The 18,324-nt window shown below is 49.3% G+C and overlaps 7 protein-coding genes across 7 annotated transcripts; 5 read left to right on the forward strand and 2 right to left on the reverse strand.

The window, feature by feature from the left end:
- Positions 1-1,140: 1,140 nt before the first annotated feature.
- LTR84_011001 (uncharacterized protein) lies at positions 1,141-2,670 on the forward strand (the record flags this gene model as incomplete). Its single annotated transcript, XM_064854534.1, has 1 exon — positions 1,141-2,670. The coding sequence occupies one exon, from the start codon at positions 1,141-1,143 to the stop codon at positions 2,668-2,670; it is 1,530 nt and encodes a 509-aa protein (XP_064709260.1).
- Positions 2,671-2,776: 106 nt separating this feature from the next.
- LTR84_011002 (uncharacterized protein) lies at positions 2,777-3,367 on the forward strand (the record flags this gene model as incomplete). Its single annotated transcript, XM_064854535.1, has 1 exon — positions 2,777-3,367. One exon carries the CDS (start codon positions 2,777-2,779, stop codon positions 3,365-3,367), a length of 591 nt encoding a protein of 196 aa, XP_064709261.1.
- A 38-nt stretch (positions 3,368-3,405) lies between these two features.
- LTR84_011003 (uncharacterized protein) lies at positions 3,406-4,554 on the reverse strand (the record flags this gene model as incomplete). The annotated part of the gene is made up of 3 exons (XM_064854536.1): positions 3,406-3,953; positions 4,004-4,099; positions 4,155-4,554. The coding sequence occupies 3 exons, from the start codon at positions 4,552-4,554 to the stop codon at positions 3,406-3,408; spliced, it is 1,044 nt and encodes a 347-aa protein (XP_064709262.1).
- A 2,537-nt stretch (positions 4,555-7,091) lies between these two features.
- Positions 7,092-8,734, forward strand: LTR84_011004 (uncharacterized protein; the record flags this gene model as incomplete). Its single annotated transcript, XM_064854537.1, has 2 exons — positions 7,092-7,503; positions 7,581-8,734. The coding sequence occupies 2 exons, from the start codon at positions 7,092-7,094 to the stop codon at positions 8,732-8,734; spliced, it is 1,566 nt and encodes a 521-aa protein (XP_064709263.1).
- A 567-nt stretch (positions 8,735-9,301) lies between these two features.
- On the forward strand, positions 9,302-11,614 carry LTR84_011005 (uncharacterized protein; the record flags this gene model as incomplete). The annotated part of the gene is made up of 3 exons (XM_064854538.1): positions 9,302-10,404; positions 10,462-10,745; positions 10,797-11,614. 3 exons carry the CDS (start codon positions 9,302-9,304, stop codon positions 11,612-11,614), a joined length of 2,205 nt encoding a protein of 734 aa, XP_064709264.1.
- Positions 11,615-13,439: 1,825 nt separating this feature from the next.
- LTR84_011006 (uncharacterized protein) lies at positions 13,440-14,396 on the forward strand (the record flags this gene model as incomplete). Its single annotated transcript, XM_064854539.1, has 1 exon — positions 13,440-14,396. One exon carries the CDS (start codon positions 13,440-13,442, stop codon positions 14,394-14,396), a length of 957 nt encoding a protein of 318 aa, XP_064709265.1.
- A 34-nt stretch (positions 14,397-14,430) lies between these two features.
- Positions 14,431-18,066, reverse strand: ACR2 (DNA-directed RNA polymerase I subunit RPA2; the record flags this gene model as incomplete). Its single annotated transcript, XM_064854540.1, has 1 exon — positions 14,431-18,066. One exon carries the CDS (start codon positions 18,064-18,066, stop codon positions 14,431-14,433), a length of 3,636 nt encoding a protein of 1,211 aa, XP_064709266.1.
- Between the last annotated feature and the right edge of the window lie 258 nt (positions 18,067-18,324).

Below are 18,324 nucleotides of genomic sequence, written 5' to 3' on the forward strand. Positions count from 1 at the left end.
ACCTCACAAGCGGTCAGAGGTACACAAAAGAACCAAGAAGTCTTGGATCAATCACAGATACAAGCCAAGGGGCCTTGAGTCATTCATATAAATTTATTATCCATGTGTGATCCATGTCCGGGAAGTACCTTAGTCTGTAGGCTACGATGCTGACTCCTCGGTTATAGCTGGTCCAAGGCATGAAATTGGCCAGTTGCAGATCCAAGCACGAGGCAGCGAACGCCAAACTGTACATATCACGTCGTTCGGTGCGGGACGTGCCAGTTGTTTAACCAGTGCAAGCCGATTGCAATCCAACCTCCATTCTCTTGGAGAACAACGACATGCATTATCTCGTCCCCTTGTGAACACACGAGTCAATCACTGCTGAAGCGATGTAGCAAAGCATTCATACCGGGGAGTTTTGCTCCACAAAGAGCAACCGTCAGATGCAGGATTGGAGGACGGCAGTTGGACCCAACACCATGTCGTCACAGCAGTGGGGGCGCTTGCCGACTGCAGAGTGCCCAATTCGTAGGGTGAAGGGGGACTTTGGCAACGGGACCGCCAACAGCTTCTCCAAACTCGACCTGAAGCAAGGACCCCAAACTGCAGATCACCAGTAAACACTCCAAGAGGATGCCACTAGCTGCATATTGGTGTCGGTGCGGAACAGCGGAACTCATCATAGTCATGGTCGAACACATGGTTGCATCCTGCTCATCCATGCAAGTAGGAAAGAGGATGGTCGGTGAGGAGATGAACGAGACGAGCGCCTCGAAGATCATGGAATGCCCCGAACAAGGAGTCGGAGATGAGTATGAGGTATTCTTCAAGTCATTTTGAACCTGCACACAGTATCCCTAATCATACGCCAAAAACCTGCTTAGCCGATCCTGGGTAGTATGGGTTGGAGGGAAGAGCAACCTGAACCACAAATTACAAACCCCTCTCCTTAAGAGTCTTGGGTACGGCTCGGGATAAAAAGCCTGGGTGAGCTTAATCCAATTCAAGGCCTCCGGATGATTGATGACTAGCTGCTACCCCAACCTCCAGAGGCTTCTTCAACCTCCGAATCTTCAAAAGAACCACTTTCTGGGGCATAGCCTATGACATTTCTTCCCATTTCTTCCACCATCAACAGTAGTTCCGGTCGGAAACATGACTCCACAGACGGATCAACAGTTTCAAACTTCATCTACACAAAGGGGAAGACCGCGCCAAAGGTCTGCTGTTGCATGCACATGGTGCCACTCAAGGCGCGTCAAATGTAATGCTGCTGCCAAAGGTCGCCCGTGTACAAACTGTGAAAATGCAAATCGTACCTGTACTCTAATTGAGAGTAAAAGAGGGAAGAAGAGAAAACTTTCCACTTCACCTTCGATATCTCAGCAGGAGCTCAATGGCATTGCAGAGGCACCAGCCACTGCTGTCCAGAGGACAGCCGTGCACGGCAACGTCTATGATCCTCTCAGAGATTTACGGAATATTCCCAAAGAACGCCACATCTCTCAAGTCCATGGACCACCAATTACCCCTAGTGAACATGAAGAAGTAGACTCGACACGGGAAGCAGAGGAAACAAGCCTCTACACTCAAGTTCTCGAAAAGGCTACGAGTGCCGAAAACCCGCAAGAGCTCAAGGAAGGCGTTGTCCACGTTATGTACATGGGCGAAACCTTCAACCTCACCCATCTGCTGAGGCAGGTACATGCCAAATCAGAATCAGACTCCTTGTTGCGCAAAAGGCATTTTGAAGTCAATGTTCTCCCGAAGAACAAGTCCGCGAATCCTGCTCCAGCACAAAATAGTCCCCTGGCCTCATTCCTGCAGCAGCAGGGCGCCTTCACGATCCCTGCAGCCAATATCTGCTATCAGCTCTTCCGCACATATTTCGACCTTGTTCATCCGCACTATCCAATTTTGGACCGAGCCGATTTTGCTTTGCAATACGTAGATCTCACCAATCCTCCATCCTACCTTTTGCTACAATCCGTACTGTTTATGGCTTCGGGGCATTGTGACCTCTCGATTTTGCAGGACGCTGGCTTCAGCTCACGGTATCAAGCTCGGAGGACATTCTTTCAACGTGCCAAAGTGTTGTACGACAATGATCATGAACCGAACAAAGTCACGGTCGTGCTGTCTGTTTTCCTGATGAGCTTCTGGTGGAATGGCCTCGAAGATCACAAAGATACCTGGCACTGGCTTGGGATATCGATATCCCTGGCTCTGACGTTAGGAATGCACCGATCCACTAGACATTCTGACATGCGACCGAAAGATCGATCTATGTGGAAGCGAATCTGGTGGTCCCTATTTGTTGAAGACAAACATGCAGCTACAGCACTGGGGAGACCTGTTCATATTCGCCAAGCCGACTGTGACGTGGAACGACTTGAATTGGCTGATTTTGCAGAACAACCCATCAAAAATCCGGAGATATTCGGGACTCCAGAGCAAGTTGATGCCTTGTATGTCATAGCTTTGGTCGAACTCTCTTTCATTGCTGAGAGTATTGTTGAAAAGTCCTTCACCGCATTCAATGCAACAACATCTCTCAATGCCGATATGTTCCAGACCTGTTCGGAGCAATTAGAGCATTGGAAGGCACAACTGCCTCCAGAGTTGCACCAAGAAAAGACCAACACCTGCCTCTGGACAAGTATGCTGCATATCGCGCATAGGTAAGCGAGAGGAATCCAAGCAGAGACGCATTCACTAACAGTTGTGGTATAGCTGGTTCGAAATAGTGACTCATCGTTCTATCAAACCTCAAAACCTTTCTCCCCCATCAATGAAAGATGCCCATGCTTATGCGATGAAAGCAGCAAACCGCCTTATTCAGATTGTCCAAGATCTACTCGGTTGTAATCGCATTCTACAATGCCCTATTCACATTGTACCAGCTTTGTTTGCAGCCATGGGCATGCAAGCCGTTGATATCTATTCAGATGATGAGCTACAGGGGCAACTCGGCGCAGTAAGAACCAAAGTCGCTATGCTGGCTTTACAACAGCTACAAGAAACATGGCCAGTCAGCGGATGGATTTTCTCTCTCTTCAAGAAGATTGTGCGACGCATACAAGATAAGAATGAGTTTCTTCCCAACGAGCCAGTAAACGCATCCCCAGTCCAGACCAAGACTCAATTTCAGGCCGATATGCCACCGCCCCCGAATGGGCTGCAAGTCGATTCGCACGCATTGGTGAACGGGAAAACACTTTACCAAGACCCAAATCTGTCTCAACTCTACGCCATGGCAGGTCATCCTACTGGGCGGTATCTCTTCCAAACCATGCCGACGATGCCGGTAGCCTACCCAGGTTCAGATTGGCAAAGTATTTATGATGATGGAACTTGGGGAGATTTCGAATACGAGATCTAGACATCACTTGGAGTCTTCATCAACTTCTATTGTACTTCTCAAAGAATGCAGATTGCATTAGGGGGGCTCGCAACGCCGCCAGGGAAATTTAAAGGCGCGCTGGTGAAGAAGAAGCTCCATTTATTGAGCTTTTGACAAACCGCTGAAAGCTCGTCCAAGTCAAACATCTCTCCTATAGGCATGCCGAAGAGTGCTATCAAATTGTCATGCAGCCGATATCTTTCGTCCTTTGCAGGCCATGCCTCGAAAACATTCGCATCCCCTGCGACTGCTGCAAAGTGCTTGTTCCATATCCATTCCACTGATTCGTTGGTGCCTTCGACACCCGCCCAGGTTGAGCCTTCAACCGTCCCACTTCGACGTGCATCCGGAGTCGCCTCTTTGTACCATTTGACGAATCCCGACCTTATCAGAAGGATATCCCCTTGCTGGAAGGTTGTGCGCTGCCAAGCCGCCACAGCTTCGAGATCTTTTTCAGAGATGGCGTGACGCTCAATCGGGGAGTATTGAATACCTTGCTGCTGTGCCCATCTGGCGTAGTCTAAGAGAACACCTCGGCCGACAATGCCACCTCGCCGCGACCACTCTGAAGCAAGACGTCAGAAGACTTCCACTCAGACTCAAAATTCCTCTTACGATCAATTCCATTCCGAATGGGTGCACTTGGATCCGTTATATCCGCATGTGACACACCATTGTAATATGTCCTTGAAGGCTGATGAGCCCAGTGTCCTTGAATCGCCATCAGCCTTGTGCCTGAAAATTTCGATTGCAAGGACCAACTCACGAAAACCATCCCACTGACTTCCACTTTGAGTGTTCATCTCAATCTCGTCGTCGTGGCCCGTCCAATCAGGGAGTTCCATAATTCGATGATCAGGTTTTCTCCGATTCGAGTGAGGTGTCTCGCAGTTGTTGAGTGACCAGTTGATGGCAATGCTCCTACCGTATTGAATCTCTTCCTTTGCTGCTAAAATGGTCGAGGGGGTCAGAAGATTCAAAGTACCGAGTTCGTCCTGTTGACCATCCTTGTCCCACAGGCCCCAAGTGCACCCATGGGGCATGTTAGGTACAGAGGGGAGGTCAGCGTACAAAGGCAATACTGGGACATCGGCCATTCGTTTCGCAAGGACGCTTCTCTCGTTGCCAATTCCATTGTTGATTTCTCCCGCTTCCTGGTGTGGCATGTTAGAAATTCACGAGATTCACTTGCATGCAAGCCAAATAGGAATATCTACAGCCGATGCAGATTATCGGAGAGCCGGTCTCAGGCTTCTCGTAGTGGAAAGCACGGTTATGCCGGACGACTAGATACTCTTGCGGATCTTGGGAAGTCAACCGCGATACTGCTGATATATAGTACTTGAAGATTCCCAAACCCCCACCATCAATCAAGTATAAACTGGTTTCTAAGCACGCTATATGAATCATAAGCATCTCATTTATCCACCTCCGTGACTAGATTCGCAAGAAAAGGCGATTGTGGCATCAAGATACCCAATTGTTCTTGGAAATATCAGGCTATGCAGAGATAATCGGCTATTGACACAGAGCCGCATAACCGGATGCTGACGCACAGAGGACACCACAGTTTGGATTTTCGGAAGCAACTGAAAGTTTCTAGGTGATGAATACACACGCCATGGTGTTACAGACATTGAGAAGGCTCGACGGTGCCAGATCTGTGCACTTCGGATGTTGGCTGAGGCTGTCGTTGATCAGGTCCTGTTGCGTGAGCTCATGAGCAGATAGTAATCACAAAACGCACGTGTGACAACATGTTGAAGTCCAGGATCAAGTACATGTCACTGTGCCACAAATCCTGTCCTCCGAAGACCCATCCATAGCTGAGCAAGCCAGGGCACGTCGTCGGAAAATAGCAATGGAGACTCTTTTTTTTCAATCGCTGGAGCCTCCCTGCACGACACCCGAGAATACGGACGTGCGCCGCCCCAATGACTGTTTCTATTTCCGGGCCATCTGGGGGACTACATACATACCAGGCAGCCTTGCGTTCCGTGTCATGCTGTGTCACGGGCGCTCATCTTCTGGCTCGCGTCCTCGGACTTCGATTCGTCAAGGCCTCGTATCCGGGAAGTCTGAGGGGCCTGCTCAGCCATGACCCAAATGCATCAGATACGAGATTGGTGGGAGTCCTAGGGAAGACCTTTCTAACCTCTGGAGGGGGCTTTGTAGGGGCTTGGTTGGGGCCTTTCCAAAGATATGGAATTTCATCGACTTAGGGAGGTAGATATTTACCGCACACTTGTGAGGAATTACAAGGCTTAATGTTCTGCTCTCTTGACGATCGCCCTAATGAGGTTGGCCGATTGAGCTCACTCAAGCCACAGTCGTGTTCGAAGCACCCCGCACCTACCAAGCTAATGCGGATAGTAAAGCGATCTCGAGATTCGGCCTCGAAGGACATTTCGACTCATGCAGAAGGTCAAAAGCTACGTAGCCTACGCAAAGCGACACATCTAATGAGCAAGGATCTTGCACCCATGTTAGAACCCATCAGTCCGCAACCGGAGCAAGATGAGTTTTCCTTGGAGACTGCTTGTTGTGCCTCTTGTCTCTGGGATGAGCAACGATTGACCGCTGAGAGAAGCTTTGTCTCCAAGTCACTAAAATTTCCACCGCAAATGGGCCACAGATCGGTCGATTTGAGAGACCATCCATCATGAGGCATCGAGACGTGCCACCTCCAAACAGAAATCGGGGAATGATCAACGTTACAGCAATATCCACACCTCTCCACACGATCAACGTCTTCGTGCAAAGTTTTCACAGTGGTCAGCCAATCAGTATCTAATCTGATTAGATCAGAGTTATCTTATCCGATTCCACTGACGTCGGCCGAGGCATTAGAGGCAGTTCTCTCCACAATCGAACATCCCTCCACGCTGGTCAATGAGCTCCTGATGGGTGTTGAAACACAGTTTTTTGGGTCGCTTTGAGGCTCCATGTAGCTGCAGGTTTGGAGAGTTTACAGACAGCACGAATCCCGGATTGGTCGCTCAACGATTCCTGCCGTCATTTCACAGGTGATGTCCGATTGCGCAACGAGAACTTGTCCCTTGCGGTCAGAATGGCTCGTCAAGGTGGATTGTCAGTGAGTGAACCCTGATGGATGTAGGTTGGCCGCTTGAGTTCTTTTTGTGGTGCGTTTCACTGCGCTATTCCTCTCAGTTGTGGTCTTCGTGATCCTTGAATTCCCAATATTGAGCGAGATCGGCGTCAACTATTCGAACCTTTTAACGTCAAACGCAGTTATTCGAACCTTTGAACCTCCTTGTGTATAAACGATTTGCTGACTTTCATGACGCTCTGATTCTGTGCGACGTATATGCCGAATGTCCGTACCACGACAAGGTAGTGTAGGCACTGCCGCTCGTCCGTCAGTAGACACTATTGTTGCAGACATATCTCCCACCCTAGGTGACGAGGAGAAAAATGCTGTTGATCTGCACAGCAATCAGGAACAGAATGACCGTGACGACGAGGCAAATAGTCGGGAGATCATGACTGCAGCTTGGGGTAGACATGGGAAGATATACATGTGGATAGGGTTTGTTTCTTCCCCATTATGAAGTCCAGTCACCACAGAGCTGACTTTACCTGATCAGCATCGCCTTGATGTGGACCATATTGTGAGATTTCTTCTTCAAAGCCTGGTTCTCCCACAAACGCTAACGTCTACAATAGTGAACTGGACCACACTATGGTGTACAATTATCAAAACTATGCAGCCTCGGACTTTGAGCAAATAGCTCTGCTAGGTGCATTGATGACGGCCGGTACTATTGTCAGCGCCGTACTAAAACCGCCGATTGCTCGGATTTCGGATGTGGCTGGGCGCGCTGAAACATATGTCGTGGTGGTGGTCTTTTACATCGTCTCCTACAGCCTTTGTGCATCTGCCGGGGGATTTGCGCAGTACTCCGGGGGTTATATCATCTACTGCATCGGCCAGACAGGCATGCAAATCCTCAATCAAGTCATCGTCGCCGACATCACCTCCTCGAGATGGCGTGGGCTTGCGAATGGGTTGGTGAATCTGCCGTTTATGATCATTCCGTGGATTTCTGCATTTGCTGTGGACAGTGCGTTGGCAACTATTGGGTGGCGTTGGGGTGAGTTTCTTCGTATTTGATCCTGGTCTCACAATGTGCTTTACCCAGGTCAAGGAATATATATTGACCTCCAGCAGGTATTGGAATGTTCGCAATCATTCTACCGACAGCCTCAGTGGCAGTGATCATCCCACTACTCTGGTTCCAACGTCGCATCAAGAAAGCTGGCGGCACAGTCCACCAGAAGGTCACCATTTCCGGTTTCTTGAGTCAAATTGACCTGGGTGGAATGATTCTTCTCTGTGGCGGGTGTGCGATGTTACTGCTGCCGATAGCTTTGGCAGGAAATACTGCTGATGGCTGGCGAACGCCCTGGGTACCGACCCTGATCGTCCTTGGTGTTTTATTCTTGCTGGGGCTTATCTACTACGAAGGCTATGTGGCTACCAAACCAGTCATTCCATCACGATTCATGCGAAATATCTCGTTGGTCCTTGCGTTCCTGATCGGACTGCTTGACGCTTTTGCATATAGTATCACCCACACCTACATGTATGCATGGGCTACAGTCGTCCATGATTTTTCGGCGCGCAATGCAACATTCCTCACATATACCGCTGGGTGTCTTCAAGTCTTGACTGGGTTGGGTACGGGATTTGTCATGTACCGGACCAAGAGATACAAATTCCTTCTTCTGCTGGGGATCATAATCCGACTCGTTGGTTACGGGTTCATGATGCGCCTGCGCGGTGCCAACAATTCGGTTGCAGAAATATTCATCATGCAGGTCATTCAAGGGGCGGGGAGCGGTGCTGTGGGGACAGTTGTCATTGTGGTTGCACAGGTGGTGGTACCACGGGAGGAGCTCGCCCAAGCCACCGCACTTGAACTTCTTTTCATCTACCTCGGGAACAGTCTTGGGTCAGCCATTGCTGGAACGATCTACACAAGTCTATTCAAGGGACGACTGCGCTTCTGGATGGGGCCTTCGACACCAGAAGAAGCGATTCAATCCGTGTACGACAGGATCACCGGTGTGCTCCCTGCTCCCGGATCGCACGAACGGATAGCTGTGAATCACGCTTACTCTGACATTCTACGATTCATGACCATTGCAGCGTTGGTGGCTTCGGCTTTGCCTCTGATCATGGTATGGCTTTTGCCAAACTTGAAGCTGAGTGATGATCACAACCTGTCAAAGAACATGACGATGAAAGATGCAAGTGAGAAGGCTGGCAATGGCAAGACCGAGACGTGGCTTCAGAAGTGGCAGCGTCGAGTTCGTTGGTGATTATCTCTTCGTATTTTCTCTGGGCAAGGATGATTTCTTTTCAGATACAGAATCGCATTGTAAGGGAGTGAAGGCATCTAAATTATATCAGAATGGGTGGTTTTTAAGGCACGGCGAGGGCCCTTCATACACTTCTAGGATGGATAGAGTCCTGTTTATGCTAGAGTAAACAATCTTGACTCCAAGTGGGCGCCGCGGGCACCCAGCGGGCCAGGCAGAAGGACGATTAGCCACCTCTAATTGGTTAGGTGGCCTTTTTTTCGGGGCGGACATTCAGGCCATCCGTTTCCGAACAAAGTTTCGTGCGACTGCAAACTACGTCAATGACTTTCCTGACAAAGGTTCTTGACGAGTAGCAGACATAAACACTCGGTCTACCATTATTGACTGTCGAGAATCAAGATGGTATTGAAGATTCTATTCAGCACAGAAGTTCTACGCCATAAATCTCTTGTGGGATGACCTTCTGAAGCCACTATATCTCCACAACACACGCGCCGTAGAGGTGGTTGGAGTCCCTTATCTAATAACCAAAATAAAAAATCAACATCAATTTTGGAAGCAGCAATGGCTCCTGAAAAGCCGCTTCCGATCGAGACGTTGCTGCCGTTTGGTGAGCGACGCGTATCCACCGAGTTTTCAAACATGCAATCCGCCAGTCTCGACCACTCCAGGAGAGACGACCACACGCCTGATAGTCTTGAGGAGGACGATCAATCGGGAAATGACATGGAGAAACCGAAACGCCAAAAACGATCCCGCGCTTGCATTGCATGTCGTAACATGAAGATCCGATGCCTTCCGGTTGAAGGGCAGGACGCCTGTAGTAGCTGTGCCAAAGTTAACAGGGAATGCATCATGCCCGGACCGCCTCGCAAGCGCCAGAAGACTGTGCACAAAGTTGCTGAGCTCGAAAAGAAAATCAACGCTCTGACCGATGCCTTGTTGGCCAAGGGTCAGCAGACGGACAACACCCCAACGGATTCCTCGGAGAATCCCCCAACGACAAGGTCGATCTCGGAGCCGGCCAAAACAGATACTGCGTCTACCGAACCTGAACATCTACAAGCCATAGATCGCTATGGGCAACGATTCGTCGACGAGGCTTTTCATAACGTCAGAATACGAGAACGAGACGGTTCACATTGTGTTCCGGCATATGTGGAGGCCATCCCCAATGAATCTTATGTTGATGTGATCGAGCGTGGAGATCTGACCATGGAAGTAGCGACCATGATGTTCACATACTGGTTGCAAACCATGTGCGCAACCTCCCCGCTCATCGTATTCCCACAAGGGACGCAAATGCAAGATGTTCGAAAAAGAAGACCGATGCTTTTTCTATCGATAATGACCAGCACAAGTCCCGCGATCAAGCCAGCAGCGCAGCCCGCACTCATTCTCGAGTTGAATCGACAACTCTCTGAGAGGGTACTCTTCCATGGCGAAAAGTCACTGGATTTGATCCAAGCTCTGATGATGAATTGTCAATACTACATGAGGCCTCGGACCGCCCGCGATATGTCGTTCAATCAATCTGTCCACTCTGCCGCGGTTATGGGCCTGGAACTTGGCATCGGAAAAAGAAGCACTGGAGAACGTGGCAGATCTCCCATCGAAAACCTCGAACTTCGCCGAACATGGTTGGCTTGTTATCAACTTAGTTCAACGTAAGGTCCTTGCCCCCTTCCAAAGGTCCTGCCACTGACAGTTAACCAACAAACCAGCGTATCCATTCTTCTTCGCCTACCTTCTTTAGTGAGATACTCAACCCATATTGATGAGTGCCTTCAATATCTACAGATCAGCCCCTATGCGCAGCCAAGCGACAAATGGCTTTGTGCACTTGTGAAGCTGCAGCGTCTTCTCGAGGAAGTTGCCGTGGCGTTCGACATGGATGACCCTGCTGGCAAGGTTGCTTTTCTGGAACCAAAAGTGCAGTATCAACTTAGAAGCTTCGAACGGCAATTAGAAGCGTGGAGACGGGAAACCGATGTTCCTGTCGAACAAGGTAAGTGATTCAGTCCATAGTCTTGGAGAGCTATAAATCTAATAAGTAAAGCGGTGGTCGATCACATGCATGCATGTGCGGTTTTGTATGTTCACGAGATTGCCCTTCATATGGAACATAACGTCGATGATTTTCGCCCGGGAGTGTATCCCCTCGCCGCCTCTTCTTCGAAACCTCTGGATTTCGTCACTTCTGGTCATATCGAAGCTCTCACGACAATTCTTAATGCATGTCATAAACTGTTTGACATCTACCTATCATTTGACACGGGTTTCGCAAGATCCTTACCCAATATCGTGATCGTGTGGACTACATACGCAATAGTGATCTTGGTCAAGCTTCATTGGTTTGTTCATGACCCAGTTTCGAAGTTCGGATCTTTGTTTGTGGCAGACCTCAAGACCGAGTACTACCTCGACGCAATGCTGAGAAAATTGGCTGACATTGCTGATGACGGCCATGGTCCTTGCGCGGAGGCATTTGGATTCGTGTACCGGAAGCTGAAAATGTGGCATATGCACCGCGCAGGCAAGTTCACTGACGATGAAAGAGCCACTGGAGACGAAGACCAACAACAACGACAAGCAGCAAGCATTTTGATGGGTAGCCCTTCAGCCATAATGCATTCCACAAAGAACGACACCATCCGGGCAGTTGACGAAAAGCATTTGAGAGTTGACCCTGTCAGTGCATACGTACCAAATATACAAATTGAGAGGCCGATGCCCAGCTCGGATCTGAACGCTGCATATGATGCTGCAAGCTACGGCAACACGAATTGGGAACAATTCAATTTCTCTGTGGAGGAACTGAACATGTTTGATCTGTACATGAACAATGGGTCTGGCTGGATGGGATATTTGATATGATAGCAACTACAAGAATCTCCACTCAGGAGGATTTATTCGGAAGAGTTCACAGTTACCTCTTTGCTCGAATCCCTGAATGGGAGAAAACAAAATGATCAACACCACCAACGCACACCACGCTCCCAAGATGATGCAAAGGAAACCCGGTAAATGTTCAATTCCATCCAATCACACCCTGTCCTAAAGTTCTTCCTCTCCTTCTATCGAAGATCGACACCGTCCTGCCGACCACGCCATCGCCTCCAACTCCAAGATTCAGCCTCGCACCCCCAGACAAACAATTTGTTGCCGGATCAATGACGAATGAATGCATGATCGGATTCGAGCAGAAACCTTCGTCTTCCGACTCCGACTCCGAGCCACTATCTGCGTTCGAAGAGAACAACACCGGCTGGCCGTATTTACTACATCCATCAGCAAACTCAGATCATTCGAGAATCAATTAAGAGAAGCCACCTACTGGATACGAACGCTCAACGACCCATTCCCGCTCCCACCGCACAGATCGTTGAGATCTACCAGGCCCATGTCGTCGCATTGCAGGCTCGAAGCCGTGGCGCCAGGTAGACGGTTCGACAGCCTCAGGCGGCCGCGGAATGAAGACTGTGGGTTTGGATGGATCACGGCAACCAGATCTCCGGACTCGGGCGCCGCTGGGAGGTGTGAATCCCCGCACATGTTGAGCGTGTTTTGTTGGTATGAAGAATTGGGAAGCTGAGAGTGAGTGGGATTTCCAAACTGCTCGCTCTGTGACTTCGCACAGTTGACGAGCGAAGCTGGGGTCGATGTCGCGGGTCGTTTATTTCTCGGAAGGGAGACTGTAGCGACCAGAGTTACGTTGTGGTTTGTCGTGAGGTCCGCGTCGCGCGTGCACACTTGAAATTATAGCGATGCAAAAAGCGGGGAGTAGTTGATGGTAGGTCTGTAAAGGTCTAGAAAGCTGGGACGAGCATTGTCTTTTGTACAACATTACGGAAAATATGTTTGCATGCATGCATGTATTGTATACATCCACTCAGCCCTCGTCTCATTTACCATGAGACAGCATACAAGTATTAGCATTGTCTTCTAGATCAATGTCCCGCCTACATCGAACATGCGATATGTGCTCAACGGTCCAATCCAAGCCAATAGAATCGAGGACCCCCGGCGAGGCGAGCACCTTTTCCTGATTCGTGATCCAAGTTCCTCTAGGCTCTAAGCTCACGGTCCTCAAATACCACGGCTTGGCGGGATTTCTGTGCCCGAGTCTCAGGATGAGCAAGTTGAGGAATCGGCATTATCAGCCTGAGCCACAGATATTCAATAGTTCCTCATGAATAATCTTAGTACGAGCAAGTTTACAAGTCCTGCAGGTGACGTGGTGAGCATGTTTTGAGATTTCGAGGCTGAGTTGTGATGAGCCTGGCTGAAGAGCAGTGCGCACAGCATTGAGCAAGTTTCTTAAATTAAAGAGGCGGCTGACTTGAGCAAGGTGTCCGACTTGAGGTTGCAGACGGAAGGTGTGGCGAGCAGTATTTCCGGATGCACGTGACGAGGACAGTAGTCTGCCGAGGTAATCCCGGTCGCTTAACGCCCAACGTCGAGATGCCCAGTCGCCAATGACAAACCTCAATCTAGGAGATCGCGCTTCAATCCTAGGCTAGCAGACTCGCGGATCAGTGTTCATAGCGAGAGTGTGACAGCGCAATCCAGAACAATGTTGGACTTAACTCTCTTGCCCCTTCTTCTCCTTGCGACACCATCCGTAATTTCACCTATCCATGTTCATACAGCGCTGACTGGTCGACCGAGTTACGCGGATGTTTTCCTACTTTGCCTCGGAATGCAGACGTCACTATCACCATCGGTACTGAATGAAGGCGAATATCCAGCGGTAGCGGCTATGACCACCGGCTACGTTTTCAGGGTTGAAAATCAAGCCACGGTGATGTTCCTGCAGAGAGTGGCCAGAACTGGGCATCTTGTGACTCTTGATGCGACATCTGATGATGCTCGCGCACTTGGTTCGAAATATCTCGGTCTGTTGCCACTTCTTCCGCTTGTGTTTCAATTCGGACTCTTCATAGGCCCTCTTGGATCCATGGTCCTCACGGCCGCCGTAAGCGCCTTCTTCCCGCCTCTTGAAGTCCTCTCACACAGCAGTCGCTGCGTTCCTGCGTTCCTTTTAGCCTGTGGCATCATGTCAGCGCACGTCGATTGGTTTCTGCTTGGAAGTGTTGCGCTGCTCCTCTTATCGCGATTACTGTTGATCGCGAGTCTTCGTGCAAGAACAGCACCATCTTGGCATGGAGCTTCGGAGCCAGGCGTAAAAGGAGATATGTTGATCTTACTCTCACAGGACCGCTGGGTACGCTTGAGAGGCTTCGTTGATGATCTGAAAGCGGTAACTTCCGGCTCCTGGCTGCGTGAAGCCAAGTATCCTGTTTTGATGGAAGCACTTGAATGGATATCTCGCATCTTCGTCTACCTGGCGACCGTTGTACTGGGGAATGCAGATACGGATAACACAGTTGTATTGGTCCTAGGATTACTCTTCGGTCATGGTGTTTTGATATATACAAACTTTCGGACGAATGTCTTGAGACTTAATGGGCGAAAGATCAAGACGTCGGAAGGGGGAGCAAACGTTAAAAGCTACACACGGAGACTAGACCTTGCAAATGAATTGATCAACGAGACAGGAAGGAGCGACTGGGCTGTTCGGCTCGGTATGATTAATTTGGATACAGCGCTCAGCAGAACTAGTCCGGATCCAGCACATGAAATAGTGACAATGTGACATTGCTCTGTCCAATTGAATTCATAAAGAGTCTCTAAGCTTCTATCTGGAATGTTGTCCGTACACCCATTGCTGCGAGCTCGACATCCAGATATCTCAGCACGCCCGGTACATTTACAACGGTTGTATCGTCTCCTCCGACGAACTTTCTACCACTGCCATCTTCCCAAACCGCCATCTTGCTGTCATTGAAGCTAGCAGGGCGAGCACATGCACGACATCGAACGATCCCACTTGGCTCGACACGCCCACCTCTCTTTCCCACCGTGAACTGGTTTGGGACCATCATCGTACTCAGAAAGCTTCCACACGATCGGCAGACCCAGGCTCGTTGTTTGTCGCTGCAGTCCATCAGGCGATCCTGTAGAAGGTAGGCACAGCCGTGTGCAATAAGAGAGTCACGTTCCATCTCACCAACACGAATACCTCCTCCTTTGCTTCGACCTTTGATGGGCTGGCCGTGCAGCGCATTGACAGGGCCAGTTGTCCGCACTTGGAACTTGTCGCTGACCATGTGTCTCAGTCGTTGGTAGTAGACTACACCAAGATATATATCTGCAGCAAACGGTTTTCCGGTGATGCCACTGTACATAGGCTCATTGCCGTAGAAGTTGTATCCGGCTTGCCGAAGTTGGTCACCAAAGAAATCTCCTGCCGTATTGTCTTCGTCAAAGGAGAAAGGTGTGCAATCTTGTGCCAGTCCGTGAAGAGCGCCGGATTTTCCAGCAAGTGATTCAACAAACATGCCGATCGTCATTCGAGAGGGGAAAGCGTGAGGATTGATGATGACGTCGGGTTGAATACCAGACTCACTGAATGGCATGTCCTCACTAGGCCAGAGCATCGAACAGACACCTTTCTGCCCGTGCCTGGAAGAGAATTTGTCTCCGATGATTGGTCTTCTGGGTATACGGTATTTGATGCTGATTGCTTGGCAAGGCAAATCTCCCGACTCGGAGCCAATAAGACGGATTTGATCGATGTAAGCCGCTTCCGTATCTTTGTATTTGAAGTAACTGGTTTTTCCATCCAAGTTCTTCAACTTGCCCTCCGACGGGTCGAACATGACACTGTGGTGAGCCAGAACAATCGATCCTTCGCTTACTTTTGTTCCGACTGCTGGTAAGCCATCAGTATCCAGACTACTGATCGCTTCAGGTGTGATATTTGGATCGCCTTCGGCAAAGCCGAAAAGACTTTTGATTTCGGTCTTTGATCGGCTGCTTTTCGTTCTCTCGTTCAATTCATATACTTTCGTCTTGTAGATGACACCATCGCCGAAGCCGCGTTCATGTGAGGATTTGTTAATTATCATAGCATCGTCCATATCGTACCCTGTGTATGAGATGACGGCCACCACGGCGTTCATTCCATTCGGGAAGCTGTCCAAACCGTACTCGTTGTACAAGGGTGGTCGAACCACTGGTGTTTGACCCGTTTGCAGGAGATAAGCCTTGTTGTCTGTCCGGCACATCATGTTGGAGGATGGAGTTCCCATAGCCTGCTTGCTCATCTGACACTGATACATATTTCTAGGCGACTGATTGAAATCCGAGAAGGGCGTCATGTTTGCAAGAATGGACAGGATGTTTGTGGGTTTGTACTCGATATGGGTGGTTAATTGCGGTATGATATCCTTATCCACACACGCAATGTTCATGTATTGTTGTTCGAATGCGCCGACATAATCAAGTTTGTCTGATGGAATGTACTTGACTGGTCGAATCATCCTTGAAGGATCTGCGAAAAGGTATAGACCTGGGTAGAGACCGCCATTTGAGGTGGGTACGAATCCAATCTCGAGCTCGGTCGGGATCTTGTTCTCGCCATTGACTTTCCAGTGTCTGAGGAGCTGAGCAATTTCTCTAGCTCGCTTTGCAGGGCAGTAACCTAATATTCTACCATCAAGCTGAACAGCCAGTCCATCTTCGACGGCCATCGTGGGTGCGGAAGAGAGTCCTAATTGAATGACTGCTTTTTCCACACTTGTGGTGTCGATTTTCTTGATCTGAACCTGACATTGATGAGCCAAGTGATTGAGAAGACCGCAGGGCGAACCATCGGGCGTGTGAACTGGACATAGAAAACCCCAACTTTCTGGGAGTAGCTTTCGAACGGCTGTTGTCTTCAGCTGTGCAAAGAAAGCACCTCTGTGTATACACCTGAAGTGGCTGATAAATCGGTAAAAATTGATTTTCTCTGCCACAATGGTGAAGCCAGATGTTTGTGACAAATCAAGGCCTGTTTGACTGACAAGGTTACCAGTGGACAAGAAATAGTCCAACTTCCCGGCAAGATTTTCATTTGTTCTCCTCACGATTTTTGGTAGGAAGTCTGTTTCGAAGCCAGGATCTGAGAATTGGGCTCCATTTTTCATCCTGCACCAGTCTCTCGCCGCGGCTCCAATTGAGACCAGCCATTCGTAAATACTCTCCTTCAAGATCATGCCATAGAGAAAGCCTCCCAGGAGGACTTCTTGATTGGACACGGTATCAGGATTATCGAGTGCACAATCATCGGCTGCAAGAGCATAGAGCTTCCGGATCATGAATAGTATGAGCTGGAATTTGTCGTTGTTCTGTGCTGGCGTCACATCAACGTTGCCAAGATGTGGAAGGACAATTCTTCGAAGGAATTCCTCACCCACCTTTTCGTCGGACATGGTCAATGGGCACATCAGTACCGGTCGGAATTTCTCTCCAAGATATGCCAAGGTCTGGGTTTTGGTTTTCAGGTTATACACCTTGTAAGTGCGAAGAAGGAGTTCAGTTCTGTCAGAGACAAATGAGCTTGGTGTACTGGAACTCGAAGATCCAATGATACCATCGGCAATCTCTCTGTCGTTTGTGTCCACCAACGCCTTCAAGATCATCACTGCTGGTACCAGGAATTCGTTTTTTCTCCAAGAGAACCGGAATGTGACATTTCCGTCGGTGAGATAATGGAGAACATTTGTCTGCGAGCTCTGATCCGGCCGTACCGATCGAATCTGGATTCCGTACTTGGAAAATGTAGGGCCTCGAGCGGTGAATGCGTTTCGAGAGATAGCCATGGGATAGTTGCGTCGCGGCACGATCAACATTCGAATGAGCTTCTCATTACCATTCACGATGAAATAGCCGCCGAGCTCTTCTGACTCTTCCTTGTGTCGAACCATTTCAGCAGGCGAGAACTTTTCCAGGTGACACTTATTCGACCGCAGCATAATGGGCATCTGTCCCAACTCCCGAATGGATTCCTTCCAATCTCCATTATTGATTCGGTATTGTAACCTGGCTCTTAGCTTTCCTCGATATGTGGAATGGCGTTCTCGAGCCTCGGAAGGGTAAATATTTCGGTTCTGAAAACTGAATTTGTTGGATGATGGCAGGATTGGTTTGTCTAGCAAGACTTCCGTCACTCTCAACTCCAGCTTGTTTCTGGCCACATTTTGTCTGATATCTCGTGGATTTCCATCATTCGCAGTGTATATGCCGATGTCTTTTAAGCCAGCCTCGATCAGATGTTCGTCCCACAATGCATTGAAAGATTCGACATGAGGCTTAACTGCGGCCTGGAGCGCAGGGAAGGCGCTTCGGTCTTTGGGCGTGTGTCGAAAGAGCTTTTGGCGTCGAGTAGTATCGAATTCCACCGACCACTTTGTTTGGGTCTGGGTTGTTGTGGTGGACATGTTGAGGTGTGAGGAATGAATGGTGGCGAGGTGGATACTATCAGACTCTACGCCCTTCGTCGGTCCTACGAGCGCATCGTGTAGACTGGAATTATCCCTTGCGCGGAGGGTTTGTAGTGAGAGATCCGAAGTTGAATTGAATTGTTCAAAAAATTGAACCCGCAGTCTCCCTCCACCGAAAAAAAGTTCCGAAGCGGCGTTATCGATAACAAACCTCAGAGGCTAAATACCTGCCGCTTTAACCTCTTAAGCACTCCC

Source organism: Exophiala bonariae, assembly GCF_035927105.1.
Source record: "Exophiala bonariae strain CCFEE 5792 chromosome Unknown scaffold_5, whole genome shotgun sequence".
Lineage (NCBI taxonomy): Eukaryota > Fungi > Ascomycota > Eurotiomycetes > Chaetothyriales > Herpotrichiellaceae > Exophiala > Exophiala bonariae.